Here is an 18,136-nt window from a genome sequence, read left to right as displayed (position 1 = left end):
ATTTCACATCCAGGCAGCGCCCTAATTGTATCAGCCTACTATAACATATACTAGGCTATACTCACAAAGAAATACAACATGCATGCAATAACTTATTTTTTCCACATATGTATGCAAAATGGGACCAACGTAAGCATGCTGAACGACAACACAACATTTTACTAACTGAAGCAAAATATAAATATCAAAATTGCGTAAAATCCGTGTGCAAAGGTTGTCAGAGAGCTCATTATGGAATCCGCAGGAGCCCTTTCCACTGCAAATATTCTAATTAAACACATGAAAATGATGGCATTATGCCCTTTTTAAATGGGGAAAGACACTGCAAATTATGTCTTGATTTGCTTTCTATGTATGCTCCCGTATCCAGTTACTGCGGTTTTGTAGTGGGACCATGGCGCATGTTTTTGTAGGCTTTAGGTCGCGTCCCCTGCTCAGACATTGCATACATCATCCAATGGTCGCGTGGCACGTCATCGACTGTACCGTCGGGCACCATATTGCTATAACATATGATGTGGTTAGCTGATCCGTAAAATACCTATCCAGGCGTGATAAGATCTGACATACGTTAGCAAAGCCTGGGCAGAGGAACGCGCCCTTAACCTCGCGGACTTCTCTGCTCTCATGGTGCTTTCAAGACAACTGGGAACTCGGAAAAACGTAAAGTCAGTGATCTATAATGCGGAAAGACGAAGCTCGAGAAAGATACCAGAGTTTCCGACTTGCACTTCCGAGTTGGAAGATCATTCAAAACGATTTTTCCAAGTCTGAGCTCGTTTTTTTTCAAGTTTACAGCTGGACACACAGAAGTCGAAAGTTGGAGATTTCTGAGTTCCGAGTTCCCAGTTGTTTGAACGTGGCATCAAACACTCTCCACCCAAACCTCCAGTATTCTCACGCTATTGGCTGACTGTTCGTTCTGTCACGTCCGAAACCATATAAACCTATGGGCCCGCACCTTCATTACCGTCAAATTTATTGCGCAAAAGAGCGCAATCCCAAGAAAAAATTGTGCACTCGAGATTGCCAAAACCTGTCTGGATTATACTAGGCCTACCTCACTTTAAACGTATTAGAATGTCAACGACAGATCTCAACAAACTTGACACTCTTTTTTGATGATAAACGTTTAAAACGTGTGCTGGTTGTTTTATGTGTTTGTGGGCCTATTTGTAATAGTGAAGGTCTTCATATGTCGATTGGAACATCATTCGCGAATGTCACTTTCCCCTGTTCACTATAGCATAGGTCACTGACTAGTGTCACCAACCGCAAGACTCCAAAAGACCTGCAGACCGGTGGCGATTTTTATTTATTGTAAAAATGAACCTTATTGGGAGCTACCAGCATCATCATCTGATGCACGAGACGTTTCCATTCGTCCAAAGGTGTCATCAAGATTATCCCTACTTCCAAAACTGGGTGGTGAACCATGGCGAAGTCAACTCTGACTTCCAGATCCAGATGCCTTACTCCACGGAGTTCGGGGCCCTGGGTCCGGCGCAAGAAAGCCAGCTGGACGCTCTCTCCGCGTGCATGGGGAAGAGGAGAGCATCAGGGCCGAAGAAGGAGCGGAGAAGGACGGAGAGCATCAACACCGCGTTCACCGAACTGAGAGAATGTATACCAAATGTACCGGTAGATACGAAACTGTCCAAAATTAAAACGTTACGACTAGCAACAAGTTACATTTCCTACCTAATGGACGTGCTGGCTAAAGACACTGGGGAGACGGAGGGATTCAAGGCCGAAATCAAGAAATATGATAGAGATTTGAAACGGAAACGGGAAACGGTAGGCTGTGAACTATTTTAATAAGCAGCCTATTATTTTCGCATAGGCCTAAGATATATGGTGATAATATTTTCCTGTTCCAAAAATCTAAATGCATATTCTGCAAACTATAGCAGCATTGTAAAAATGATTTATTGGAATTAGGGTCACGTAGTCTATGTTCTGCCATCAATCTCAATTATTGTCTTTATTATTGAGTGTATTATGTGTCTTATATTACGGAATATGATGTAATATGCACCTTCGTGATTGTGGTTTTATGTTGAAACAACGTTGAGGCCATAATGTTGTAATTACTGTGTAGGCCTATTGCATTTGTTAAAATAAATTGTGTTTGTTGGCTCTGTAAGCGAAAACATTTCACAGTTTAGAGCAATCCCATGTCAGAGAAATTATACTTTGAGCTCAATTGAACAAGCCTGAAAAGGCCTATAAAGATAAACAATTAATCGACCTCTGGTTGTTAATGTGAACATGGAATAGGCCTAAGTGTTAAAAAAAAAAAATCAGGCCAGGTAATTTTACATTGAGTTTAAAATCAGTCTATTACAATTGCAGAGTGCTTATATCAATATTGACTACATTTTAAAATTTTATTTCACAGAACGATGGCCTGCAAGAGTCATTAGGAAACGAGAAAAAGTTCAAAGGACGGACAGGTTGGCCTCAGCAAGTCTGGGCTTTGGAACTGAACCAGTGAATGTTTTGACCTCTGAACATGCAACCCACTCAAAGACTCCGTATTCAAGCAGGTCGCTGCAAGGAATACAACCACTTATACTCATCTACTGTATATACGTGCAATGTTTAAATTCAAACAAGGTGGACTTGGTAAAATGCAATATTATGCAAATATTTCAACAACTGCCTGTTAAACGTTTCTTTGTCATTTGTCGTCTGAGAGAACTTAAATGAAAGTTGTATAGCTTAGAATAAATATTTTGGTTGTGGATAGGTCACAACGACGAACGGAGAGACTGGGATATTTGAGGTGTTTCTTTATGCCTCACGGTTATGGGGCAATGGTGTTCAGCATTATTTTTCCCGCTTTGCATTGGTCTTGTTGTAGTAGTCGACTTACTGTCGTGCTTTGTCTTGTAAAGAATTATGTTGAATCTACCTCAAATTAATGTAACCGTTCGTTTGAAATAGAAAACTAATACATTCAGCAATAACCTATCTGTTAAAAAACAATGGAACGCACAGGTTTATATTACTTCGAAATGATACCGGTAAAGGCCAACTATTGGACTATTGGTATTTGGTTTTGATAGTTTTCTTCTTATGAATTCAATGTGAAATTATATTCATAATGACTTAATTTATCACACAATCTTTAAAACGGCAATGAAATCAGTCAGTTGTTCAACACAATGATTAGGTAGGCTATACACATCTTGATATGCATAGCTCTAGGCAATTATTAATTTGCTTTATGAGGACACATTCTTATTTTATTTATTAAAACTTTTGTTTTATGGTGATGTAGGCTTACTATATAATTTAAGGGTTTGAGGTGCAGTAGTATAAAATATGAAAATACATGCTCATGTGTGCTGTGTCCGGAGGACAATTAACAGTGGTAGGACTAAGGTTCGATCTGTATTTTTGTCCAAATTGAGTTATAGACATAGAACATGGAACAGAACAAGGCTAACTTATAGTCTACTCTAAATACCCCAATTCACGTGGTTAAGTTCAAAAGAGTACAAGATGAAAATTTGCTGACATCATTTATACCAATGAGTGTTGTGGGAACTTTTAAAGCCAACTATTTCAGAATCATATTTTTTTAAAGATAGAACCTTATCGTCCCAAGCTCTCGATATTTCTAGCCATAATGCCATTTGTGATTTTATAGGCTATTTTCTTTCAGGGTACCCGCATGGTCCGTTGGTGTGAGCTAAAACATTTGATTGGCTCTACACGATATTTACCAAATTGAGAAATTAATTATTGATCAGTATGTCTACAGCAATCAAATGATATTATCCAAATGTAGACGAAACAAATATTTTTCAATTTACGGTTGTATTCCTTTCTGGGGCTGGGACAGATGCAGGCTATTTCGCCTGAACTAAGAGAGCGGTCTTTCGATTGAACAACCCAAAGAAAGTAGTCCCATCAATCGATCAATCAATCAATCAATCAATTTCAAAATTTCATATCCTATGGGATATAATAATCGAATTAAGAGATGTAGGCTATTATTTCAATGGTAAACATAGTGTCATATAGCCTATGAACAAAGATTTGCTTATAGGTCAGAATAATATTGGTTTGGAATAGGCTATTTGCAGAAGCCTAATCATACATGACAACACGTTTCACATCAGAGAAGAAAAACAATCAAATTGATCAGAATAAATAATTATTAGGCTAAATAAAGAGGGAGAGCCACAACCTAAATCCTTATATTGTATGACTTATAACCTGTGGTCTAACTTAGTTCTCCACAAGAAAGGGGTTCCTCGAGCAACGGTGTGCATCTGTGCGAGTTCAAGTTCATTGCTCATCAACCAATCATGCTCAGGCAATATTTCTTTGAAAAACAAACGTGTCATTCTCCAACCTACATGCCCAACATCAACGATATAAATTCGCCTATGCGGAAACTCACTGAAAAGGTGTTGTAGGCTATGACAGTTATTAGTAGCATGCAGGAAACCTTGTATTCCACAGCCTGTGTCGGGAAATGCAAAATATACAGCCTGAGCAATGTTCTTATTTCCTGATATTGGCGCCGCAATTTTGGACATAGCCCTACTCGTGCATGGACTAAATTATTGCAGGGAGAAAGGGCTAGGCAGGCTAGACATGATTAATTGTCCTTACAAAGTCATACAACTGGATTATATATATATATATTAGGCCTACGTGTGTTTTTAGAAACATAAAATAGACAGTATCATAAAGGTTTAAGTCCTGTGACCTGCATAGAGCGGTAGGTAGGCAGGTCTAGTCTCGTTTCTGCTCGACCACTGGGACCCCAACAGGATGCTGCTGGACACCTGGTGGTGGATCTAGTAACACAGAGCAGCCTGGCCTCCGGGCAATTCATATGATTTGGGGCATTTAAAAAAAATATATCCCTCCATTTAGTACTACTTAAGTCTCCCAGCTACTCCATCTATGGTTGAAAAAGCATGAAAGGAGAGAAGTTTTATCCAGTCACTAATTCCATCCACCCACTTATCAGAAAATGGAATGACTGCCCCACAATAAACAAAAAGACAAGCCATTATGTACAATACATTTATTAAAAGCAATAAGCAGCCATATTTAAATAAATGTGTCTTATATAATACAACAATTGGGTTAAGCAGCACAGCCAATATGCTAAAACATAGGAGGGAAACAGAAGAGGGAAATCTGGCACTACAAAGCTACAAGCAAAAACAAAGCCATCCATAGTTCAGCAAATGACATAGACATGACTAATTGATGGTGTAAGATGGAAAACAGTAGACATAACTTATTACTTAAATAAGGTCTGGGACAGAGAACCTAATCAATACTAAGGCATAGCATCATCTGTGAAGAGACCACTGACAAACAAAACAGCGAGCACACAGCAGTTGTTGAAGTGAACAAGAAAACCCCAATTAGTGACTGAGGGAAAGCAAAAACATATTCTATATTTATTACAACTCCCATCTTCAACCAGTGACTAGAAGCGGTAGGTAGTGTTATCGTGTGCCCACGAGACACATCATTTCAACACTGTGCCAGGAGAGGAAATAGACTTGACAGCTGAGGGTGACATGATTCCACAGAAATACATTGCAATGGAATAGAACAAATGTATTGTGAACACGAAGGCAAAGTCCAGCCAGTGCTTTGGGTGCTGCCCTGAAAACTATTTAGGTGGTTCAAATATGGTTCATTGAGCTCAAGTTGAGACGTTCTACGTGTTTGTGTTAGTACAGCAACAATTCTTCTGAAATAATATAATAGTAGAAGTAATAATAATAATGCATTTTAACCCCCTAATGAACAAGTTCAATTAATTGCTTTAAATTAGTCTCAAAAGATGAAACCATGAAAATGAATACAGACTGAAAGTTACTTTCCACCAGAGAGAACTTCACAGAGACCTGACAATCCAAGATGAACTAAAGTACTGACATCTCACAAAAAAGTAGAAAAAGTAGTAAAGAAGAGTCAGACGTAATATTTCCACCAATACTTGAAAAGAGCTTGGTGTTCACTGAAACGCCATTTCACTCTGCAGTATGTGTGTGTTTCAGTGTATTAGACGGGAAAGAGCAGGTCAAGTCAATGTAAAAAATGCTGCATCATTCAACTTCAGTCTTCCCATGTATGTCATACCACTGGATGAGTATTATAAAACTGGGTTGTTCGAGGCCGGAATGTTGATTGGCCGACAGCTGTGGTATATCAGACGGTACACCACGGGTATGACAAAACATGTATTTTTACTGCTCTAATTACATTGATAACCAGTTTATAATAGCAATAAGGCACCTCTGGGGTTTGTGTGATATGGCCAATATACCACGGCTAAGGGCTGTGTCCAGGCACTCCGCTTTGCGTCATGTATAAGAACAGCCCTTAGCCGTGGTATATTGGCCATAGACCACACCCCCTCGGGCCTTAATTGCTTAATTCTAGTTGGGCACCAGAAAATGTGCAACACTTCCCAAAACCTTATCCACCATCTTTTCATTCACAAAATGCTCCATGACCAGTTTATTGAAATATTACGTTTGCACACTCTCTGGTTGGACACAAGCCTTTCTTCAAGTTCTTAACGGTCCATGCAAAATACAAACAAATCTTTAAGGCAGTTCTCAGAAATTGCATTCTATCGTGTTGCTGATATCTTCATACTCGTCGTGTTTTGTACATATCGGCATATTCACATTACAGAATTACATCACCCTGCAGAGAGTCTTGACAACAGTCTGAAATCAGATTAGCCCGCCTGGCGGAAACACCTCATCAAACACACGTGTTCATGTCCAAGACTTATTGGTGGCCTTTATTCCAGCTGTTTGCTGCCCTCTGATTTCTGGTCCAGTCGGCTTTTGCTGCTCTTCACCATATAAATAAAGTATGTGAGAGTCTCCTTCTCGTTCACGGGGATATTCCGGAAGTGGCGACTGACAGTCTGAAAACAAATAACATTGCATTGAGGCCAAAATCATTTAGTTATCACAGAGAAGAACTACATTCTATCCAAAGTGGTATGCAAGACAACAGAGAGGTAGAGGTCAGTTTAATCAGTCTATTGATTGAACTTCCAGTTGTTTTCTCTCCAATTTTAATAAGAACATTGTGGTGAGGATTAGTGGCATGGTCAGGGGCACAACTTTCACTGGGGACACCCCCACTCTGAATTTAAATGTTTGTCCCCCCCAGTTCTTTCATTGGAATGTAATACAAAAAACAAAGGCACAGGTGTGCTTTAGGACCATGCGGATGCCTCCGAGCGGTCGGGTAGGCTGTTGGGAGCGTTTATCCTACAGGATAAATGAAATAAAAAACGTTCACTTCTAAAACCAAGCAAGACCAACAAAGACCAAGTGTGATCATCGGTCTGGTTAAAGGGATACTTTGAGATTTTGGCAAGGAAGCCCCTGATCTACGTCCCCAGAGACAGATGAACTCCTGGATACCATTTTTATGTCTCTGCGTGCAGTTTAAAGCATCCTTTTAACTCCCAACCAAATCAATGACCACAATTCTGTCAAGGATCAGACCTCCATGTATAAATTTATGTATAAACTCAAACACATTATTTTATTTAAAATAATAAACGTGAAGGGAAATAAACATCCTCTATGTAGTCACACTGGCGGTCACGAGTTATGAAGGCAGTCTAATTCCATGTGACCGTTTAGTCACAATAATTCAGCTTCTCCAAGCTCTGATGCTGCTGATGGTCATAAGTAGCCTACCAAAAACTGCCTTGTACTCAGCACTCTATATTCCCTCTAATCACTCTGACATCAACACAAGTCTAATCAAAAATCTAATCAAACACTTCATGAGAGCCCATGAGCTTATGTTGCGCAACATAGGCTATGCAATTGGGCTATAAAATAGAATCATGGCCTCTATTAAAAAGAGGATCCTATAGGCTAAGCCTACTATATTTATTTCTCAACTTTCTTAATATTAAGCACATTGCTTGTCTTTACAACAGGAGTATAGGCTATCTGACCGGCATGATAATGAACCACAGGAAAAGTGTCCTCCATTTGCTATTTAAGTGCATAGATGACATGTATTATTGTGACGTTGTAGGCTATATTACATGGATTTATTGTGAAGTTGTAGGCTATATTACATGGATTTATTGTGAAGTTGTAGGCTATATTAAATGGATTTATTGTGAAGTTGTAGGCTATATTACATGGATTTATTAGACTTTTTAAAATGTAGATGTTCCAAAGGTCTGCATCAGTGGCTTGTAAGTTGTGTGGAAGCCAGGAGATGCTAAATTTGTTTATGTTCATTAACATCAATTACCATGAGACCGACAATTATTTGATTTGCTTGACAATCACCGGCTGACTAAATTGTGACTGCCACAGCCCTAGTCTCACCCAGCTCCATTCGGGGCTGACAGTTCCACTCAATGGGGGCAGCACGTAAAGAGCAATAATTGTTTGGACCTGTTGACTTGTGCTTCATTAATGACATGACAGGCTCATTAACTTCTTTGGGACTGGGGGGCAGTATTGAGTAGCTTGGATGAATAAGGTGCCCAGAGTAAACTGCCTGCTACTCACACCCAGTTGCTAATATATGCATATTATTAGTAGATTTGGATAGAAAACACTGTTTCTAAAACTGTTTGAATGATGTCTGTGAGTATAACAGAACTCATACGCCAGGCAAAAACCTGAGAAAAAAATCCAACCAGGAAGTGGGAAATCTGAGGTTTGTAGGTTATCGAAGATAGTGGGATATTGGTCATATTGCACTTCCCAAGGCTTCCGCTAGATGTCAACAGTCTTTAGAACCTTGTTTGGGGCTTCTACTGTGAAGTGGGGGCGAATAAGGGCTGTTTGAGCCAGGTGTCTGGCAGAGTGCCATGAGTTCGTGAAGCGCGTTCACGTGAGAGTTAGCTCGCGTTCCATTGCTTTTCTACAGACAATGGAATTCTCTGGTTGGAACATTATTGAACATTTAGGATAAAAACATCCTAAAGATTGATTCTATACTTCGTTTGACATGTTTCTACGAACTGTAAAATAACTGTCTGAACTTTCGCATGGACTTGCCGGCACGTCGTGATTTTGGATTGTGTACTAAACGCGCAAACAACAAGGAGGTATTTGGACATAAATGAGGGACTATCGAATAAATCAAACATTTGTGGAACTGGGATTCCTGGGAGTGCATTCTGATGAAGATCAAAGGTAAGTGAATATTTATAATGCTATTTCTGACTTCTGTTGACTACACAACATGGCGGATATCCGTTTGGCTGTTTTGTTGTCTGAGCGCTCTACTCAGATTATTGCATGGTGTGCTTTTTCGGTAAAGTTGTTTCGAAATCTGACATAGCAGTTGCATTAAGGAGAAGTTTATCTAAAGTTCCATGCATAACACTTGTATTTTCATCAACACTTGATGAGTATTTCTGTAAATTGATGTGGCTCTCTGCAAAATCACCGGATGTTTTGGAACTACTGAACGTAACGCACCAATGTAAACTCAGATTTATTTTATATAAATATGAACTTTATCAAACAAAACATACATGTATTGTGTAACATGAAGTCCTATGAGTGTCGTCTGTTGAAGATCAAAGGTTAGTGAATAATTCTCTCTCTATTTGTGCTTTTTGTGACTCCTCTCTTTGGCTGGAAAAATGGCTGTGTTTTTCTGTGACTTGGCTCTGACCTAACAATCGTTTGTGGTGCTTTCGCCGTAAAGCCTTTTTGAAATCGGACACTGTGGCTGGATTAACGAGAACTTCACCTTTAAAAATGGTGTAAAATACTTGTATGCTTGAGGAATTTTAATTATGAGATTTCTGTTGTTTTGAATTTGGCGCCCTGCACTTTCACTGGCTGTTGTTGAAGTGGGACGCTACCATCCCGAATATCCCAGATAGGCGGTAGAGGCCTAGACCTCCATTAACCTGAGGAAACATTTCATTTATTGCACATTCGTAACTGTCATAGCCATCTTGCTAGCTAACTTAATCAGTTAGCTAGCTCAATCAAATCAGTATTTTTCTGTGCTATGACACTTATTAAAGCCTTGAATCTCATAGGGGCCCCTGTCACCACTGGTCATCTAGCTAGCCACATAACCAGCAGGGTTGCGTCGGTTTCCATTGGACTAGAGCTAATGCTAGCTGGCTAATGCGAGCTGATAATCATGTAGCAGCCTATGCTGACTAGCATTGCTAATATACTAGCTAGCTAATGCTGGGTCAGCAAAAATCAAGTAAATGCTACTGAACTCAGGACAAAAATCACAATTCCACATTGTAGTGGCTATTGATGTTCTGGTTTGTTTTTTTGCTTAGTGACATTGCGAATATCATATTTTTGTAATTTAACTATAAATTTAACTACCAGTATGTACAGTGCATTCCGAAAGTATTCAGACTGTTTCCCTTTTTACACATTTTATTACGTTACAGCCTTATTCTACAATGGATAAAATAATTTCTTACCCTCAATCTACACACAATACCACATAATGACAAAGTGAAAACAGATATAGATTGTTGCAATTTTATTAAAAATAAAAAATAGAAATACCTTATTTACGTAAGTATTCAGACCCTTTGCTATGAGACTTGAAATTGAGCTCAGGTGCATCCGGTTTCTATTGATCATCCTTGAGCTGTTTCTACAAAATGATTGGAGTCCACCTGTGGCAACTTCCTTTGGATTGGACATGATCTGGAAAGGCACACACCTGTCTGTATAAGGTCCCACAGTTGACAGTGCATGTCAGAGCAAAAACCAAGCCATGGGGCCGAAGGAATTGTCCGTAGAGCTCCGAGACATGGTTGTGTTGAGGCACAGATCTGGGGAAGGGTAACAAAACATTTCTGCAGCATGGAAGGGCCAAGAACACAGTGGCCTCCATTGTTTTTAAGAATGGAAGAAGTTTGGAACCACCAAGACTCTTCCTATAGCTGGCCGCCCAGCCAAATTGAGCAATTGGGAGAGAAGGGCCTTGCTCAGGGAGGTGACCAAGAACCCAATGGTCATTTTGACAGAGCTCCAGAGTTCTTCTGTGGAGATGGGAGAACCTTCCAGAAGGACAACCATCTCTGCAGCACTCCACCAATCAGGCCTTTATGATAGTGGCCAGACGGAAGCCATTGCTCAGGGAAAAAAAGGGACATGACAGCCTGCTTGGAGTTTACAAAAAGGCACCTAAATGACTCTCAGACCATGAGAAACAAGAGTCTCTGGTCTGATGAAACCAAGATTGAACTCTTTGGCCTGAAAGCCAAGAGTCACGTCTGGAGGAAACCTGGCACCTGGCATGCTGTGTTGTCATGTGTTGCTGCCTTGCTATGTTTTTGTCTTAGGTCTCTCTTTATGTAGTGTTCTCTCTAGTCGTGATGGGTTTTGTCTTATATTGATATTTGATTTTTAATCCCTGTCCCCGCAGGCCTTTTGGTAGGCTGTCATTGTAAATACGAATTTGTTCTTAACTGACTTGCCTAGTTAAATAAAGGTTAAATAAAATAAAAAATGAATAAAATATTGTTTCTGCAATGAGAAATTACCATCTTCAGCGAAGGTACTACGAATTTCATGGACTATCACAATCTTTTTTGGAGATTGTAGAGAAAACCTCTATACGAACGGCTCTTTTTGGTGAACGTCAGGAATCGAACATGTGAAAGGGCCATTCATTTGGTTCCCTGATTCGCATACTACTAGTATCTTCTCTGAAGATGGTCATTTCTCATTGTGCAGAAACAATATATTGAGGAGAGCCTTATTCTGGTCCACACTTTTTCAGTGTATTAAAATATATACTTTTTAAGGCGATCTAATAGTTCATTAATGGCTTGAGCAGTCAGCGTCAGGAGGAAGGATAGAGAAGAGGTGTGGCTCCTGCAACTTGAATGCGCCTCAAAAGGAATATGTATCTCGCATAGAACACAAGTTGACTTGGTAAATAGGTAAACTATTCTACTATGGGGTTGTGTGAGTATGTTTAAATATGTTTTAAAAGTTGCACACAGCGTAACAGAAAATAACATATTTGAGAACACACTTATTTGGGAATATATTTCATAGAACAGACATGCTTCTGTAGTAGGCTACATCATATCCAGAGATGTTTATTGCGGATCTACACTGACCTCAAAAACAAAAATCCGTCGCAGTAAAGGAGAACTTCAACCCGTGTAGAAATACTTGTCTTTCTTGCACTTGTAGAAAGATGCAACTCAAGGAGTAGAGAAATAAGTGCGGTAGCAATGGAAACCAGGGACCCCCTCAAAATTGCTGCATTTCTTACTGGCACTTGTTTCACTAACATTTGTTTTGCTTGCAGTGACTGTGATATGTGGTTGTCTAAACCCATCTTAGTTGAATACACACTAAGTCGCTCTGGATAAGATTGAACGCTAAATGACTCGAGTGTAAATATTGGCCTACCTCAGCCAGTTGAGCCTTGTTCAAGCCAGGTCTGGTCTGGAGCTTGTAGTGTCTCTTGTAGCGTCTCAGCGTGTTCACCTGAAGCTGGAACAGATCCACCTAACATCACAGAGACACACATTGTGAGGACAGAGTGGTAGGCCATCCTTTAAGCGTTGAATATCTTACTGCTCTCTATCAATTATGTTTCACACAAAAGAATGCATAGAACTGTCATGCTATTGGGCCTTTTCATCAACAGTCGTCTTATGTTCTTTTTCATATCTTTTCAACTTGATGTTTTTTCTTTTTCAAGGAGAAGCAGTGACATTCTTTAGAGACACATGATTTAAAGGGAGGACAATGGGCTCGTTTCCCCGGCTTTTACCTCTGGCACCTCCACATCATGATCAGGAGACTCCCCTCCGTCGTCACTCGTCTTCCTCTTCCGTTTGTTACGGACACTCTGGATGAAGTTTTTGTGGAAGTCGCATATGTAGAGGTGTCGGACCTAAAATAAGAGGAATAAGAGTGTACAAAACATTTCCCATTACATAGAATTTAGAAGAAAAAGAAACGCACACCTATTTAGGCGAGGTGCTGGCTAGCGGAGTAGAATACTTGAAAATAAAAGAGCCGCCCACTCTAGGAGCTCAGATGCAAAAATGTAATTACCAACGTTGACAGCCAAGCTGTCTTCATCAGGGTATAAAAAAAGGTGAAAGCTATGATCCCTTATTGATGTCACTTTCTAAATTGCTTCAAATCCATTTAGATGACGGGGAGGAGAAGGGGGACATCTACTAAGCCGCTCGCTCCTGTAAGATGGGAAGGCAGAGCAGGCAGTGGCCCGGTTGTGTGAACCAAATCGCAGAAAACAAACAAATTAGGTATATCCAAAGCTTTGTGGACTCAGGAGTGCCAGATAGCTTTATGGGACTCTGCTTCCCTACAGTTTTGGCCTGGTTCAGGCGCCTAGCCTGAGGCACAGAGATTTAGGTCTGTAATCATACAGACCTCCTCCCACACATTTGGGTCTAGGGTGTCCGAGTCCAATTCCCCACATCATCCAGTAGCTCAGCCTGATATGCCTGCAATACAGAGTCCTGGTACAGCTTCTGAAAAATTGAGGCGCTCCGTCTTTCAAGGGAGTGAGGGGCCTGAAGTTGTTAGCCAGCGACCGCTCCACCGAGGGAGGGTTGCCAAACCCGGATTCCTCCATGTTGTTCATGTCCAGGCTCGGGGGTGCCTCTAACAAGAATCTAACTAGTGAGAAGTTCGTCCAACAGGCTCTTAGCTTCCCTGAGGCAAGCTTGGTACCGCATGGAGCATCTGTTAAAGGCCCTTTAACAGGCCGAGCTCCTATGGGAGACGACCACTCAATGCAAAATCAGCGTCTCATGATACCCGTCCAAATAGGGCCACAAACATAGCAAAGAATAAGCTTACCAGCATAGAGTGCACCACATCATCCCATGGGATCAGTCAAGGCTGCACACTGCAGAAACATCACTGAACTATTATAGTTCCTACACATCACCTCCTATACTCAAACAAAGTAGGCCTTTTATAGGCAAATGGGCAGCATCATGTTCATGTCAGTCCTCTAGAACGCAAATGTTGTCTTCCTAGTAGGTCTCCGCAACAGTATAGTGAGGTTGTGAGTATGTGTGCACCGTGTTTTGGGAGGCCAGCAAGAGTCGACTCTAAACATACTCGAGTCGTGCACCACTAGCTATGCAGGGTGAACCCAAATTGTCTATCCGCAGACTGCGGTTCTAAACATGCCGCGCCCACTGCAATTGGGTTGTTGACACACCAGAACAGTCCTGTGGCCGTAATGCACCAACGTTGGAAACCCCCACCGAAGAATAAGGCTGCTTGGTTAGCTAGAACACCCCCGTAGACAGTGTTCTTCGCCACCGCCTAACCGAGCACTGTTTTACCGCAGTTCTATTAATGTTACAGCGAGGGAAGTAGCTAGTTTGTGAGCCAACCCGAAACTCGCTAAACGTTAAAATCTGCGGAGAGGAGGCGAAGGACACTGCCGGTCGCCTGGCTAGCTAGCAGCATAAATGGCAGTGGGCGCGGGATGTAGTAAACGCGGAATGTTGGTGGACCTTCTCGATGAAACAGCCAAGGATTGGAGGTCCTCCTTGTTTGATGTTCCACAAACTAATCCAAATGAAGCCATAAGCAAGCAGAGAAATCCAATGTTCCGTGATTATGGCGCAGGACAATTGTAAAACAATAGCAAATAGATAAGTGTGGTTGAATTTGCCAACAAGCTGAAAGCGTGCGCGATTAGCACATTATTGCCTAGCAAACTGTCAGTGGGAATGTCTACGGGGATAGCTGGCTACCTCGTCTCATAGTTGGAACAACTAGTTAGAAATACACACTTACACTTTTGTCGATGTCCAGCTTTAGTTTTTTCTGCGATATGCTTTTCTGGATCCGCTTGCTGAAGGAAGCGTTTCCAGCTGATCGTCCGCAGCGCTCACCGTCCTCAATCAAACAACAAGTCTGGCCGTAAAACGGTGGAGCCGGAGGTCCATCGTGACTGTCTTCTTCTGTGCTGAACCCGTTCATGATAGTTGGTTTGGGGATCTTCTTGTAAAAGCCACTGAGAACGTTCTGTCGTCCTTGAATGGCCACTTTCTTCTACAGACAATCGTTATCGTCGTAACAACTGATTTTATATTAAACCAATGCGAAAAGGTAATGAAAGGACACTGTACTGAGTTTCGTCGTCAAGCTAGGAACCCATACCACAATACAGGCTAGAATGTCAAGAAAGAGACAGGACCTCAAGGTGGCTTGCTAGCTAAGTAGCTACTGCTAGCGAACGAAATTCCTAAACTGATAACACGCAACCGTTACTTTTATATCATTCGTACATATAGCTCTAAACGGTTCACATATCACACGAAATTGGAACACTTCAATCGTCTTTCACTGATTAAACAATTTTGAAGACATCACGTATTTCATAGACTTCACCTCAACAGCCGCGGTAATTCTTTCAGAATAGCTCGTACAATGAACACGTCCTGCTACTGCAGCGGAAGGGATCACTATTGGTCATTTTCTAATAGAGGCGGGATTAGTATGTTTGTATTGCTCTTCGGTTGGTTAAAATGTATGTAAATCGTCCAAATGTTGCTTCCTGGATCACGATGCGTTTTTGTTTTGTATGAAAAGATGAGTCTGAAACGGCCTCTGTGCTCAACTGTGTAATCTTCATACTGACAAACATAGACATACATTTCTTTGTGTGCATTATATACAGATAGTATAACAATACAAAATATGTAGTAGCGTAATAATGTTATGACGTACTGTAAGTGCCTTAATTAATATGTTTGCAGCCCAGGGAGAGTAGCTGCTAATGGAGATCCTTAATACAAATACTGTACAATGATAGTCTGATATTATTTGTCTAAACGCGGTCGTTGTGTAGTTTTGAATAGGATTTCCGCATGCATTCTTTTAGACGTCTTCAGCACACAGGAGTTATCAATTTGTTAAAATACAGAAAGTAATATCCTTGGTCTTAAATGTAGCCAACCACTGCCCTATAATCAGGACGTTTCCCAAAAGCATATTGGCTAAATTAAGATGCTTTTGGCATACCAGGCCTCGATGAAATAGCCTTAATGCCCTTGACAGGTTTTTCTAAAGTAGCTAGTAGATTTATTTTAAATATGAAAAAAAAAAAGGATTAGACTGACTCAAGTATAATTATACTGCAAATTAAATGGTTAGACATCTCAACCTTACATGGAACAAGGCCCAAACTACATTTAATGCTTTAAAATTGGTGTTTTTAGGAGACAATGCCATCCTCAAAGTAACTAGTCAGAGGAGTCCATTGCTACAGTATAGAGAAACAGTAGTAAACTCTGTCATCATGTAACTTGTGACCAGAGTCCCTGATTTGTGACCTGTCCCCGGTAAGAGCTGTCCCCTGCAATGTCCCAGTAAAAGTAGCAACTCTGTAGTTAAATTTATGATATTTCCGTAATCAAAAGCTGCATCAAACCGGATTTGCATGTAAAAAATGTAGTCTCGCCTTCACTCGTTTAATCAGTGATACAATTGCAACACCGAATGAACCAAAAAAATGAACAGCCAAAAAAACTATCCAACAGTATAGGCTACCAAATTTGGGTGATTCTAAAATTACTACATAGGCTAACATGACCACACCGCCTCCCGCGAGTGTTGTAAAAATAAATGTACACATACATGTTATTCAATCATTGCCTCCACACTGCTTGCGCACTTCAATGAGCAACATGCGCTCCCGGTCTAGTCAGTATGTTAGAGTAAAACAAGGGGTATTCTATGTATGTGTTGTAGTTGAAAGGACTGTAAATTTAAAAATGGATCGTTAAATATAGTTAAATTACATTTTTTCCCCAGCAACACATTTCCTAAAATCTGGTCACTTTACTTCAAATTCACATGCATGTTGCATTCTTTTGCAACCAACAGGAGCCAAAGTGCAAACTTGAGGGAATTTATTGCAAAACTTTCCATGTGTAAAAACAGAAAACTCAGAATATAACAAGTTATTGGTATGGAATAATTAGTCTAACAAAGTACCATGCTTTCGGTCAGCTCCCAATGACAGGCCTGTGAGGCTAAACTTGTCATATTACGCCATCTACTGGTTATTCAAAAACATAGCACATGGTAGGTAGCCAGGTCAGAAGCACAAACTACTATCAAAACGCATATTAATAAATATTTTTTATTTAGTAAATCTTACACATTGTCTTACTGTAAAATCTTTATATTCAGATCATTTCATTTATGTACACATTTATTGGTGCAACTTATTCCACTAAAATGAAGTGTCAGAGTAATAAGTGAGACACACAAAAAGGAATATGCGAGAAAAAAAAAAACGCCACAGGACTGACTACCAACATTTAAATCCTAATGTCACAGCTTGATTATCAGATCTACTGTGCTACAACAAATAAATCCATCAGCCCTACAAAATGAGACCAGAAAGAAACTGGTCAGGCTGGGAGGGAGGAGAACAAAGATGGGGCGACAAGGTGAATGAGGAGAGGTGACAAGATAGGTGAACAGTAGGGACAGAGATAGGTGAACAGGAGGGACAGAGATAGGTGAACAGGAGGGACAGAGATAGATGAACAGTAGGGACAGAGATAGATGAACAGTAGGGACAGAGATAGATGGAGAGAAGACAAACAAATGGGGGAAATTAAGATTCACATTTACTTCAACCACAGAGTGGGGGACAAAATAAACACCAGACCAAAATGTACTTTTTCTATTTGTTTTAAAGGCGGTACGCACAGAGCAATGGTAATACTCATGTGTTAAAAAGACTTAACAGTAGAGTCGTGCAATAGCAGCGAATTCATTATTTGACGCTGGTGGTGGCAGCAGCGAACCACTCTCCACCGCCGCGGCAGTACTTGGTAAATTTATCCTTCAGGTGCTGTCTGTACTGGTGGCGGTTGTTGTAGAAGGACTTGTTGCTATCCACAAACAACTGGATCTCGTCCTGCGTGAGGCAGTTCTCTTCGTCTGAAGTGACTTCAGAGTCGTCCTGTTTTCAGTAGAAAATACAGTTAAAATGGACCTTACACACACACACACACAGAATAAATGTTTTACATCCTACAGCAACACTCAAAACAAGTACAGATAGTCACTTCAGTGCTGGGTGTCATTATCACAGCTTTTACATTTTT

At 40.6% G+C, this 18,136-nt stretch overlaps 3 protein-coding genes across 3 annotated transcripts in view; 1 reads left to right on the top strand and 2 right to left on the bottom strand.

Annotated features, from left to right (window-relative positions):
* The first annotated feature begins 992 nt into the window (after positions 1–992).
* On the top strand, positions 993–3,480 carry LOC112258352 (heart- and neural crest derivatives-expressed protein 1-like). The gene is made up of 2 exons (XM_024432676.2): positions 993–1,797; positions 2,402–3,480. The coding sequence occupies exons 1-2, from the start codon at positions 1,327–1,329 to the stop codon at positions 2,495–2,497; spliced, it is 567 nt and encodes a 188-aa protein (XP_024288444.1). The 5' UTR covers positions 993–1,326; the 3' UTR covers positions 2,498–3,480.
* A 1,558-nt stretch (positions 3,481–5,038) lies between these two features.
* Positions 5,039–15,464, bottom strand: LOC112258351 (histone deacetylase complex subunit SAP30L). Its single transcript, XM_024432675.2, has 4 exons — positions 14,805–15,464; positions 12,787–12,909; positions 12,420–12,518; positions 5,039–6,931 (listed from the first exon to the last, which is right to left on the bottom strand). The coding sequence occupies exons 1-4, from the start codon at positions 14,988–14,990 to the stop codon at positions 6,803–6,805; spliced, it is 537 nt and encodes a 178-aa protein (XP_024288443.1). The 5' UTR covers positions 14,991–15,464; the 3' UTR covers positions 5,039–6,802.
* A 1,443-nt stretch (positions 15,465–16,907) lies between these two features.
* LOC112258350 (gametogenetin-binding protein 2-like) overlaps positions 16,908–18,136 on the bottom strand; it is a 41,128-nt gene continuing 39,899 nt past the window's right edge. Inside the window, 1 exon segment of the mRNA XM_042327125.1 lies at positions 16,908–17,991. Within this exon segment, the coding sequence (XP_042183059.1) occupies positions 17,803–17,991 (189 nt within the window). The 3' untranslated portion in view covers positions 16,908–17,802.

The sequence above is a fragment of the Oncorhynchus tshawytscha genome, linkage group LG09 (assembly GCF_018296145.1).
Source record: "Oncorhynchus tshawytscha isolate Ot180627B linkage group LG09, Otsh_v2.0, whole genome shotgun sequence".
Lineage (NCBI taxonomy): Eukaryota > Metazoa > Chordata > Actinopteri > Salmoniformes > Salmonidae > Oncorhynchus > Oncorhynchus tshawytscha.
The sequence above is the reverse complement of the archived record's forward strand: the minus strand, read 5'-3'. Positions and strand labels throughout refer to the sequence as shown.

Coding starts and splice junctions, on each gene's coding strand:
- LOC112258352 (XM_024432676.2), top strand. CDS start 1,327: ATGAACCTTATTGGGAGCTACCAGCATCATCATCTGATGCACGAGACG. Junction 1,798..2,401: donor TGAAACGGAAACGGGAAACG/GTAGGCTGTGAA, acceptor TTTATTTCACAG/AACGATGGCCTGCAAGAGTC.
- LOC112258351 (XM_024432675.2), bottom strand. CDS start 14,990: ATGAACGGGTTCAGCACAGAAGAAGACAGTCACGATGGACCTCCGGCT. Junction 12,910..14,804: donor AGCTGGACATCGACAAAAGT/GTAAGTGTGTAT, acceptor CTCTTATTTTAG/GTCCGACACCTCTACATATG. Junction 12,519..12,786: donor ATGATGTGGAGGTGCCAGAG/GTAAAAGCCGGG, acceptor CTGTGATGTTAG/GTGGATCTGTTCCAGCTTCA.